This window comes from Phaseolus vulgaris, chromosome 2 (genome assembly GCF_051622355.1).
Source record: "Phaseolus vulgaris cultivar YP4 chromosome 2, ASM5162235v1, whole genome shotgun sequence".
NCBI lineage: Eukaryota > Viridiplantae > Streptophyta > Magnoliopsida > Fabales > Fabaceae > Phaseolus > Phaseolus vulgaris.
In genome coordinates, this window is record NC_143499.1 from 37,525,956 (window position 1) to 37,538,148 (window position 12,193).

Below are 12,193 nucleotides of genomic sequence, written 5' to 3' on the forward strand. Positions count from 1 at the left end.
AATTTAAATAACTTTTCCTTTTTCTTGGATTGGGAGGACTGTGAGTGTCTCGAGGGAAGTCAAACATTCGGTTAATGTTCTTATCAGGTAAATGTGAACACGTGGTATAACCTGAGGTCAGATTTTATTTTCAATAAAATAATTGTTTTATCTTCTAAATTAATTTTGTAATAATGAGTTAGACAATTTATTTTCTGATATGGTATGAGAACTATTTATTTTAAGCTTTATTATGGTAGCTCTAATGGCGATAAATTCAAATTGAGGATTGGGTGTGTTTGGATTGAAGAGTAAATAAGTAGGTAGTTGCATAGAGAGGAAAATGAAATTAATGTTTACTGTATTAACACATTAACAGATGTTTTGAGTTACATAGAGTTGCAAAAGGCAAGGGCAAAAGCAAGGAATGGTGCAGAGGGGAAAGTAAAAGGGAAGAAACGAACAGAATAGTAGCAGCATGACAATGAACTTTCATGCTTGGGAGTTTTCAAAAGAAGCAAAGTCCTTACTGCACCCAAAACCTTCTTACACTTTTTTCATTCTTTTGAACAAACAACTATTTATTACCTATTTATTTACCTATCTTTTTTTATACTGCAACAGTTCTTCGTCACTAACAATTAAACCAATTTCAAAATATAAACCATTTAGTTTGAGAATGACGAGGAGTGAAGGAAGAAAGATTTAAAAGGAAAATAGCTTTAATTGAAGAAGGAAGACTTAATTTTTGCTTTTTTTCAAATTTAATATCACTACTAATTCAGTATTATAAATTTTAAAAATACGTTTAAAATTGAACTATATTTAAAACTGGTATCTCAAAAAAACATTCGGGATTTTGATACTTAACGTAATAATTGAATTAAGCGTTAACAGTGGTTGTTTGTTCGGTAATTTAATAGTCTAACGGAACTTAGGAATAATGGATCATTTATATATATTTTGTTTTATTTTAATTTTTCTCAAAATTCTAAGTTTTAAAATAGAATATTTTAAATGTGACAATTAATCTTTAACGATATTGTTTCAACAAAATTGAAGTTACATACTTATTAAAGATTGAGTATAAAAAAACACAAAAAATAACTTTTAAAAATACCAATTTTAATATGCACTTACCAAAAAACCTTGGTTAACCTAGTTTTTCTTTAAGGAACTACAACATCATTTTTATAATGCGCTTACTAAAATATTTATTTCACTTTCGGCCTTTTACTTGTATTGTTTTTTGAATTTAATCATTTTATTTTTTTGTATATGGCAAATATTTGGTTAAGTATTGTCTTAATACAATAATTTTATTAGTTTTATTTAAATTTCATGAATAGTTAATATAATTAAACATATATTTAATTTTTAATAAATATCACGTGTTATTAAAATGAAGATTAACGTTAATATATAATTAATCTTAAATAAATTACTATAAATTTTAAATTTACAAAAGAAAAAAACAAATGATAAAAGATTCATTTCACCTTACAATTACAGTTATTAAAGACGGAAGAAAGATGCACGTTCAATTACTTCAAACATCAATTAAAAATTAGCTTAAACTCAATAAGACCAAAATTTCACAATTGAATTCACTTTAAAAGTCAATAAATAAAATAAAAATAGTCAACTTAAATTGTTAAACTCAAATGAATTAAAATTAATAAAATGAAAAAAAAAATTAAGGACTCAATACAACAATTTAAAATTATAAAAAGTCACGCAAATTTGAATTGCAAAAAAATAGTAGGCCCTAAAAAACTTTTTTTTTTCAAATCGAACCAAACCAAAACACGAAGACTTTTTATGTTTATTTGAATATGTTTAAAAAGAATCAAATCAAACCATACCACACACACTCTTAGAAATAATAGGGAAGTTAAACTATGCATAACCAATTTGATCATAATTTCTTAAGCTTATATAACCATATGCTCATAATAAGAATCGAAGTCCGATTTCCTTTTATCTTCTTAAAAACTATAGACGATAGTGTCCTTTATTGTAGAAAAAAGCTTTAAAAAATATTTTAAAGTAAAATTTAATCACATTCTTATAATTTTGTATGTACTTTTGTAGTAAATAAAGAATAGAAAATGAAGTGAAGAAGTGGTAACTTCTTTCTCCCTTACCTTAAGCAATGAATGCAAAGTCATGACAACAAAAAGAAATAAGAGTCTGAGTAACCGTAAGAGAGAGTAATAGTAAAAAAACAAAACAGTTTACGTGAATAGATAATTTAAGGCACCATGAGAGTAATAAATATTATTTTTGAGAAATTTATGCATCAAGAATGTGAATTTGAATGTGTATATTATTATTTGTATTTACTTAGCCATTTTGGAAAAAGAAAGTCTTACAATTATTTATTTACAGTATTAAAGCAAATGAAAAGTAGACGAGAGCATGAAGAAAGGAGATGAGTATGTAAAAAGCTTAGGTGAGAGGAGGAAATAGTAAAAGTAGAGGAAAACACAAAAGACGTGTGAACAGTGAGATTCATTAATGGCATGTGAAGTGAAAAAATAAAATAAAAAAGGAGAAGAAGGAGAAGAAGAAGAAGATAAAGGTTGTTATTTAATGAGTAACAGAGAAGATCATGCTTTTGCTTTGTTCAATGAAACACAGTGAAAGTGTGAATACAATAATAAGAAAAGAAATGGAGGTGGTGGTGTGTGTTACTTGGTGAGAGTTGAAGAGGAAGAAAGAGAGAGAAGAAAGAGAGAAAAAAAGACGGCTTGAAACGCGGCATGGCGTCGTCGAAGGTTGTCTCGACGAATCCGGATCTGCCACGCGATTCTTCTATATCTCCCCTTACCTCTCTTCTTCTCTCCGATCTGCACCACCCTACCTCCATGGACGACCTCCTCAAGTCCATCACCCCTGTCGCCGCCAAGACCGTCGATGACGTCTGGAAGGAGATCGTTGCCGGCGCTCACCCCCACAACCCCGCTGCCAACGCCTCCGGAGACGGTAATGGCGCCAACGTTAACGCCACCGCCCCTGAGAGCTACGAGGCCATTACCCTCGAGGATTTCCTCACCAAGGCCGGTGCCGTCAGAGAGGAGGACGTCAGAGGGGTTCTGCCCCCTTCCTCTTCTTCCCCTCTCCCCTTCCCTCTCCCTCTCCCTGCTGAAGGCTCCTCTTCCTCCGTGGAGCCCTTTGGAAACGGCGTTGCGCCCTCCAATTCGGTTCACAAAGGGAAGAGAAGGGTCGTGGAGGAACCGGTTGATAAGGCCACTCTGCAGAAGCAGAGGAGAATGATCAAGAATCGAGAATCCGCCGCTAGGTCCCGGGAACGCAAGCAGGTACTTACTCCTCTAACTTTGTCTGATGTTGGCCAAAGCGTTGGAAAAAGTGTTCACTTTTATTGAGGAGGGATACTTGTGGGAAGCCCAAAATCTTTTGTTTTGATGTGGTTTCAAGTTTCGAGGTTGGATTTAGCTTATTGAGAATCTACTGAATTAAATTTAGGATTTTTGTTTTGGTTTGGTTTTTGGGTTTGTTGTGGAGCTTATGGTTGGAGGGTTCCTTCCTTGTGCAGGCTTACACATCCGAGCTCGAATATCTGGTTCACCAGTTGGAGCAAGAGAATGCTCGGTTACTTAATGAAGAGGTGATGGTTTGATGACTTTGTTTTGTGTTTATACGAGTTCTTATTTTTTTTCAGTAATTAGTAATCATGGTTTAGTTGTTGTGGAGGCAGGGTTAGTCCGATTTCCTGTTCAAAAATTTTAAAACTTGTATTACTACTGGGAGTCTATGGTTCTAAACTTCCTATTACAATTATCGGAAAAAAAGAATGAGAATCAATGGTTGGTGGTGGGTTTGCAATTTTGTTATTTTGGTCTTTGGGACTCTTGTATTGAATGATTACTTCTGTTGAAAGCATAGAATTGGTTTGGTTCAAAGATTGGTGAGATTCTATCGAGTATTCTTTGAGGGAATGATTTGGTGTTCTCTATTTGTCTGGTAAAAGTTTAAAATTTCTGTTTAGTAGATTAATACAACTTTATTTGTGAATTGGAGTCCTGTCTTTTGTTGTGAACCTTTCTTTCCGGTTGAAGATTTTTTACATTTTGTGCCTGAAATCTGACTTGTACAATTGGTTTTTGAAATCTTGGTCTTGAATGCAGGCTGAGATGAGAAGGCAGAGGAAAAAGCAGGTATGTAATGTATATGCTCTCTTCTAGACATGTTCAGATGCAAGTTATTTGGTATACATCTTGTCTCACATTTATTCAAGAAGTTCTAGTTTGAGATAAAAATTATATTAAATTGTAATTTATACTCTCTTTTGGGATTACTTTTGCGTGTAGTCATTCTTTTATGCTACTCTAACTTATTTACTGGTCCTTATAAACTAAATGGTCCTTATAAACTAAATTCTAATACTAGTGACTATGGCTTTTATTGTACAGAGCATAAAATGATATGACATCTAGATTGTCCCTACTATCATACTTACCTCATCTGGATTACACTTTCATATATTCTTAACTTACACTTTATACACCAATTTAATTGATGTACAACTGATGGTCTCAAGAAGTAATAACCATAGTGTTACTTTTTTTTTTATATTGTGGTTATCACTCTAATCTCTATAACAGTTAATTTCATTTCCTGCAGCTATTTGAGTTCATCATTCCGGTTGAAGAGATGCCTAAACCCAAAAAGAAGCTTCGGAGAGTAAATTCAGCTCAATCATTGTGATGTGTTTTTCATCATTCTCATCAACAAACTAGCTTTGTGACTTGGTGTAGATATAAGGGGTAAAGGTTTAAGAGATTGCATGTAATTGCAAATGCATATTCTCGGAGTGACATTGTATAGAAAAAATAGCTGGGGCCATTTAATCCAAGTAATTTGATTCAACCTGAAAGTATTCTTCTATTGGTCCACAGTTTGTGGATGATCCATGATTTCTGGGTGGGTTTTGCCAGCATTAGGCCTTGTAGGAAAAGTTGAAATAAGAAGTTGTGTTATGATAATTTATGCAATTTGGATGTCATGCTTTGTGGATGAGGTACAACAGTAGGTGAGAGATTGGATGAACAATGTTCAGCAGATTTTAATGTACACTGCCATAGTTTGAAAGATCACATGATTATCACAACTTACTCTTTCAAACTCTCATTTAATAGTTAAATTAAGTTCTGAGTAAAAGATTAGTAGTAAATAAATGACTTATTAATAAAGGTACAAATATGTTATTTTTGACAAAAGATAACCTTTGAAACTAAAATATGTGGTTTTACTTTTTGGTATTGGGAAAAGGGAAGTTTTGGAGGTTGAGAATGAAGGTTGTTAGTTGCTGTTTTATTTATCTTTTATTTGGGGTTGAACCCCAAAACTTAGTGCTCATGTCACTGCACTTTTCAATCACCTAGCTAACATCAACATGGGGAATCGAACCTATGAAATTGTTCATTGAAAGATATTTGTTTCTTATTTAATAATGCATAAGCCCAAACAAAAGAAAATACAAAAAAGTAATGCCACAAACACCAGGAGTGAATTAGAACACACTTGTAGGCTTCTCTAACCTTTTATCACGATAGATAATTCTATAATTTTTAAGAAATTTAATACAACAAATTTGAATTTTTTTCTATTTTAAATTATTTAACTTTTCAAATATTTAATTTCAATAAGATAATTTAAAATTATTAAGTTTTAACTTTTTTATTCAAGTATAATATTTAATTATTACCAAATACAAAATATATTACTTTAACCTTCTATATATATAAAAAATAATCATTACAAACTTTAATAAAAAAACACTTGGCTGACATTTAAAAAAAGTGTTATCAACTTCAGATATTTATATTGAGAAATAATTCTTACCTAAATAGTACTGATAGTATTATTTAAAAAATAATTTATATTAATATCAATTAAAAAAACTGATTTATATTGATTAAAAAGCTTTAAATTTATTGGTCGTGGTTTTGGGATTGGAGAGTAGTTCACGCAAAGTAAGGATGATTTTTCTGCACTTCTATATTTTTCTTCCTGCACTCCCACAAAAAATATATTATATTAAAAGTTAGAAAATATAAATGCCAATTCTTTTTTTTTTTTACCATTCAAAGATGGGTGTATGGGACAGAAGAGCTCGTGTGTTCGGGACCTCGATCCAAGTATTTGGATATGATCAGCTCGATTTTGGGCCCAAAAGCAGGTCCTGGGTTCGTCCTAGTTTCGTTGGTAAACCCGATGAAGTATAATTAAAATAGAGAAAATAATAAGTTTGGTCATATATTAATATAAAACTATTAGTTAAATATATATGTCGATATATATTAAGTTGTTAGAATAGAATATATATGAATATAGCAGAAAGCTGTTAGTTGAATATATGCATAAAGTTGTTGGTTGAATATATAAAACTGTAAAATAAGTAGAGAGCACCCAAGAATAAAAGTGCACGAGATTCTTATGTTGTTAGCACCGTGAGAAAGGTGCCCGTGGACAAAATATTTTCCTGTTGTTAGCACCTAAACATGAAAGGTGCATGTGAGCAGGTGATTTTCTATTATTATATTATGTTATTATTTTATACTTTCTGTAGAGATATTTTCGTGAGGGAAAGTTGTTAGAGGAATAACTATAAAGGGGGTTTGAAACCCCAGTAAATGTATGTTGTTTCTGAGTATTAGAGATTGAAACTGTTTCTATGTATGCTCTCACTGACTTAATCGTCGGAGTGTGATCAACAGTTAGAGTCTCTCTATCTTAGCGGAGCTTGCCCATCCAGTCAATCTGAAGGTCAACCGGCAAGAACAAGTAGTATAAAGAATTAAAAAGTTTAGTATCTTCCTTCTACTTCTAGAACAAATAGGAGAGGGTTCTAGTCTTAATTATTTTATTTATGGGTAAAACAGATTCTAAATTATATGAATCTATTTTAAATAAGACACTCTAAAATTTAAAAATATATTTTATATTATATAAATATATTTATAATTATGTTTTTAAGATTGTGTAATCTATAATATTTTTTTTTATCTAGAAAAATATTTTAAATTGTAAATTAGAATAAATAATACATTCTTAATTATATAATTCAAATTAATTAATTTTAAAAATTTAGAATATAATTTAGAAGTATAGCATTTGAGAATCTAAAACGTTATTTTTTTCAAGACCTTTACGGAGGTGCTGAAACAAATCATGAGTAAAAAACGGCAATTGTCTAAAACAATATCTACAAGAATATAATTGGGCCGGCCCATTTAAATCATATGCTAATAGGTTGTTATTATTATTACGCGAAAAGAAAAGCAAACGCAGAAGGCACCGCGTGCAGAGGTTAGAGTGAGAGGGAAACATGTCCTCACTTCGAAACGCCATTCCCAGTCGTGCTCACAAAGAGCGTTCTCAACCGTGAGTCTCTTCTTTCTCTCAATTGCTATTCTTTCAATCACTGCTTAAATCACTTCTTCACAACTTCATTTTGTTTATTATTGTTTTTTTCATTGGTTAGGTCAGCGAGGAAAAAATTCGGCCTGCTCGAAAAGCATAAGGACTATGTCCAGCGTGCTAAAGCATTCCACAGGAAAGAGGATACTTTACGGGTACAGTTTCACGCTCTCTTCATCAAATTCTCGTTCCTTCGCTTTAACCACTTTTCAATCTTCTTTCGTTTTACAGAAACTTAAGGAAAAAGCAGCTAATAGAAACGAAGATGAGTTTTACTTCAAGATGTCTAGAACAAAAACCGTTGATGGAGTTCACAGACCAGAGTAATTGATGACTTGCTACATGGCCTTTTCTGTTTTCTGTGATTTGTTGTTGTTGTTGTTGAGGATGTGTTACATTGTTGTGCTTGTTGACTTGTGTAGGAGTGAAGCAAATAAGTATTCCCAGGAAGAGCTTATGCTTATGAAGACGCAGGATATGGGTTACATTCTTCAGAAGGTTCAGAGTGAGAGAAAGGTGGGTGCTTTGCTTTGAATTGTTCTCTTGTTTTTAATGGGGTTTTGTGCGAAATATTATGACAGTGTAGGTTTAACTGGGAATGTTTGGTCTTCCTTGCAGAAAATTGATAGGCTAACTGCCTCGCTGCACTCTATTGATAATCAGCCTGCAAACAAACATGTTTTCTTTGCTGAGGACAGGTATGCGTTTCTGAGCTATCATTCTTTGACCAGCATGGATTCATTTTTTAAAATGTTAATATGTTTTATTTGATTGGTGTACTTAGTTGTTGTGAAAGTTCTTACTTATTTAGTTATGCAAAATTTAAAGGATGATGTTTTCATCTTGTATTAAGGCCCTGGTCTCAACTTCCTACTTGTTCCTGAGATGATAAATTATGTTCAATATGACATTATGGCTATGATAAAAAAATTGGTATGCAATTCCAATTTGTGTTCTTGTGTGCAAATGTTATTTGTTTATATTATATTATATTATATATATAGCATATATTTTGATAAGTAGCTTAACGTAAAACTGTGTTTGTGGAGAACAGAGAAGAGAAAGGGAAAAATGATTTCATTCATTTATTAGAGTGCTACATAGGTACTTACACAGATTACGGTGAGGAGTAACTATTGTTGACTGAATTTCTGACACAACACACTCAGTTGTGATTACAAGATATATGTTACTTATATACTAGCCATACTATACTCTTATACTTACAAAGTATTTATTCAAAAAAAGCTTATCAGGTGAGCTATGTCATAAGTTCTTTATTCAGCAACCTATTTTGACAAGTTTCACTGTAAGCTTATTCAGATAAAGCTGAATAGAGCTTATAAGATGATCACTAACCCAACATTTTCATTTCAACTTAAGTGTTTATATGTTTGATGATAAGATAAACCCAAGTAAGCTTCATAGAGGTTTTTCCAAATGGTCCTATAGTCATGTTTACAACAAGATATCTTCTTTCAGTAGTGAACTCAATTACTTTTCTCCAGCTATGTAGTACTTCCATTATTGATTTATTGATTGATATGCTACTTTTCCACCTCCACTCCCATTTCCTTCTTTCTCTTTATATTCTGAATGGCTAACCTTTTTAATCTTTGTCCATGTATAGGGAAGAGGCTAAAGAGTTACAATCACGATATTCAAAAAGTGAAATTCCACGCACTACTTACAAAATTCCTGCTGTCATTAAGAGGTACATCCCTACATTTGACTTGACTCTGATAAATTCCTTGTTCTTTTCGACAGGTTGTATGAGATGAACATCTTTTGTTAAATGATTTGTCTTGACAGACTTTGATCAATTCCTTGTTTTGTTTGATGTCTTGTGTTAGATTAAAAAAAGCTGGTAAATGATTTGTCTCTACTGAAACTTTTTCAGGGATCTGTTGTATGAAATTATTTCCCCCCCTCTTTAATGGGCTTTAAGATTGTTAATTTTATTAAGTATCTAATAATGCCAACAATATTAAGATGTTTTTGCAGTAATGTGAGGTCTGAGTCTTGGCAATCACCCCTTATTCGGACATTAGGCTTGAAGATTCCTTCATGAGTGACAAGTTTAATGTTTATATATTTGCATGGCTTTTATTGTAGCATTTTTTTTATTCAGAAGTGGTCTTTTAGTAGGAATGATTGAGATAATTTAACCCAAAATAGATAAATGAATTACAATTATGGTCATATTGATTGCTATTAGTTCTGACCATGGTAGTAAGTATCGTACGATTCACGATACGAATCGTGCGATACGATGTGGTTCCAGATACCAGCGATACGAATCGTGAGAAGAATTGTTTTCACTCCCGTATCGTGGTTGTATCGTGTGAATTGAATCAAGAATCGTTTTAATCGTGAATAGGTTCCGTATCACGACTTGAGTTTTATTCTGGGTTTAGGTGTGAATTGGGTTGGGTTACTTGAATTGGTTTTATAAAAAACCTAATTTTAACTTTTTTACTCGCAAACCTACACCATTATTGAACTTGAGGTGGACGAACGGAAGGTGCGAACGACGATGAAGGCAAGATGGCGAAGTGAATGTCAGAACGGCGGTGAAGCAAACGCTGGAGCAGCGTGAGGCGCGAGACACTTGGGTTCACGAGCAAAGATATCGAGAGTCGTCGGAGATGTTGCAGTTGTTGGAGGCATTGCAGTCGTCGGAGGTGTTGTAGTCGTAGGTGCTGTAGGCATATAACCCAGCCCAATCCATATAACCCAACCTAATCCAATCATTATAATATTAAACTAATTTGTCCAAATATTAACCTAATCTGGCCAATGATATAATAACTCTTTTCTTAAAGTGTTTGTGATTATTAATTATATTTTTACAAGGAATTGGGCCATATAACCAAGCCCAATCCAACCATTATAATATTAACCTAATATGACCAAATATTAACCTAATATGACCAGTGATATAACAACTCTTTTTTAATGTGATTGTGATTATTAATTATATTTTTACATGTTTATATGTCTTATGTTATATTTTTAAAATATTATGTTATATTTTTTAAATGTTTATGAATCTTACCATTCGCGATACGAAACGATTCACGATTCGAAATATAGGCTCTTCGATTCACGATACGATTCACGATTCAACTACCATGGTTCTGACCTATTTAGCCTTATTAAAGTGTTTGTGTTGGGTTGAATATGTTGTAAATCGGCTCATGAAAGCTTTCCTTGTTTTATAATGTATTGAAGATCCTACATTGATTAGAAATATGACCAAATTATAATATATAGGTGGGTGTAAATCTCGCCTTACCAAGTCGGTTTTATGAGATTGAATTAGACTTAAATTTTATTTTCTTTTGATGGTATAAGCCATTTTTAAGATTAGTCAAGTTTGTTGGTCTTTTTGTGTCACTCACTGTCCTCCTAATTCCACTCGAGATATTCAGTCCTTGGTGTGAGGAGATATGTTGGAAATTCCATATCGATTAGAGATTTGACTGAATTATAATATACAAATGAGTGCAAATCTCAATTTTATCAAGCTGAATTAGACTTAAATTTCACTTATTAAAAATAATGAATTGTTTCTTTTTATCTATGTTGCTATTGTGACTTCCCTTTGTTATCTCTGTTTGATTTATAGTACCATTATACCATATCAGTTTGATAATTAGTTACTTTTGTTATACAGGAAAACAGCTGGGTCTTATAAAGAGTTGGAAGCAAGGAAGAATAGACTCAGCCAACTAGAGAAAATCTACATGGATATGGCAATGAAGAAGGAGTTGCAGGTATTGATATTTTGCATTGCTTATTGTGTACCTTTTTAAGGTCTTATGTAAAATACTCAAAGGATATTCCATCTATGAACAGAAAAATGGTAGGAAGCGCAAACTAACTGAAGATGAGATTGTCTGTCCAACTAATCAACCAGTATACAAGTGGCGTGCTGAAAGAAAGCGTTGATATTGAGGTTCTTTTTGGCCTTTTTACCATTTAGCACAATGGTTAAGTACTTCTGGGTTTGGTCCCGAGTAGTACAATGAAGAAGGAGATTTTACATGTAGAGGAAGCATCAACATTCCTAGCACCAGAATTGAATGGCATACATGAATACGATTAAATGGGAACTGATGCCAATAACTGTCGCTTTCTTGTTAAGAACTCCTTGATCATGTAACCTTTGATGTTCTGGCTACTAAATTTTGTAAGTCTAATATATATATTAAATTTTCATGTTAATTGTTTCCATGTAACTGTCATAGTACGTTGCTGCAAATTCTCTAGACATGGTTCCCGGACGTATGCAAATGAAATTTACAGGACGATCAGGTTCCATTTTACAGAGACGTTAAACAGCTAACCATGGAGGGTTACCCAACATTTCTAACATCTACAAAACAATATACAAAGGAAATACAACGTTTTGGTTACACTTTTCTGAAACAATATACTTTTACTATATCTGATCAGCAAAAGTTTTCCGTGAGGAAATAGAATATTCTTTGTATATTCTTTTTAATACTTGAACCTTCCTTTTTCTTCTCTTTTCATTAATGCTACCCTTTTAAAATATCACTGTTATTTTTCTATTCTCATTTTGTTCAGTTTTTCTTTCTTATATTTTCTTCTCTTCATATACCGATTGTCTACTATTCTTCTATTCTCATTTGTTCCTCCTTCTATGTTACATTCTTTTGACTTTATGTATACCAATAATTTGCCTAATTCAAGGTATATTTTTATCTACAAGTTTCTCACTTGAATATTTTTATTTGAT

General features: G+C 32.4%; 2 protein-coding genes and 1 long non-coding RNA gene across 3 annotated transcripts; all 3 read left to right on the top strand.

The window, feature by feature from the left end:
• Positions 1–35: 35 nt before the first annotated feature.
• On the top strand, positions 36–592 carry LOC150029150 (uncharacterized). Its single transcript, XR_016518695.1, has 2 exons — positions 36–116; positions 359–592. It is a non-coding gene; the product is annotated as an uncharacterized LOC150029150 (long non-coding RNA).
• A 1,760-nt stretch (positions 593–2,352) lies between these two features.
• Positions 2,353–5,099, top strand: LOC137811796 (G-box-binding factor 4). Its single transcript, XM_068613624.1, has 4 exons — positions 2,353–3,302; positions 3,539–3,610; positions 4,131–4,160; positions 4,627–5,099. Exons 1-4 carry the CDS (start codon positions 2,745–2,747, stop codon positions 4,708–4,710), a joined length of 744 nt encoding a protein of 247 aa, XP_068469725.1. The 5' UTR covers positions 2,353–2,744; the 3' UTR covers positions 4,711–5,099.
• Positions 5,100–7,247: 2,148 nt separating this feature from the next.
• On the top strand, positions 7,248–11,655 carry EDA14 (embryo sac development arrest 14). Its single transcript, XM_068613625.1, has 8 exons — positions 7,248–7,389; positions 7,490–7,580; positions 7,657–7,748; positions 7,848–7,941; positions 8,044–8,123; positions 9,056–9,139; positions 11,105–11,204; positions 11,287–11,655. The coding sequence occupies exons 1-8, from the start codon at positions 7,334–7,336 to the stop codon at positions 11,377–11,379; spliced, it is 690 nt and encodes a 229-aa protein (XP_068469726.1). The 5' UTR covers positions 7,248–7,333; the 3' UTR covers positions 11,380–11,655.
• Positions 11,656–12,193: the final 538 nt, after the last annotated feature.

Excerpts from the sequence above, each read along its gene's own strand:
- LOC137811796 (XM_068613624.1), top strand. The coding sequence starts at position 2,745 with ATGGCGTCGTCGAAGGTTGTCTCGACGAATCCGGATCTGCCACGCGAT. Across the intron at positions 3,303-3,538 it reads GGTCCCGGGAACGCAAGCAG|GCTTACACATCCGAGCTCGA; the intron begins GTACTTACTCCT and ends TTCCTTGTGCAG. Across the intron at positions 3,611-4,130 it reads CTCGGTTACTTAATGAAGAG|GCTGAGATGAGAAGGCAGAG; the intron begins GTGATGGTTTGA and ends TCTTGAATGCAG.
- EDA14 (XM_068613625.1), top strand. The coding sequence starts at position 7,334 with ATGTCCTCACTTCGAAACGCCATTCCCAGTCGTGCTCACAAAGAGCGT. Across the intron at positions 7,581-7,656 it reads GGAAAGAGGATACTTTACGG|AAACTTAAGGAAAAAGCAGC; the intron begins GTACAGTTTCAC and ends TTCGTTTTACAG. Across the intron at positions 9,140-11,104 it reads ATTCCTGCTGTCATTAAGAG|GAAAACAGCTGGGTCTTATA; the intron begins GTACATCCCTAC and ends TTTGTTATACAG.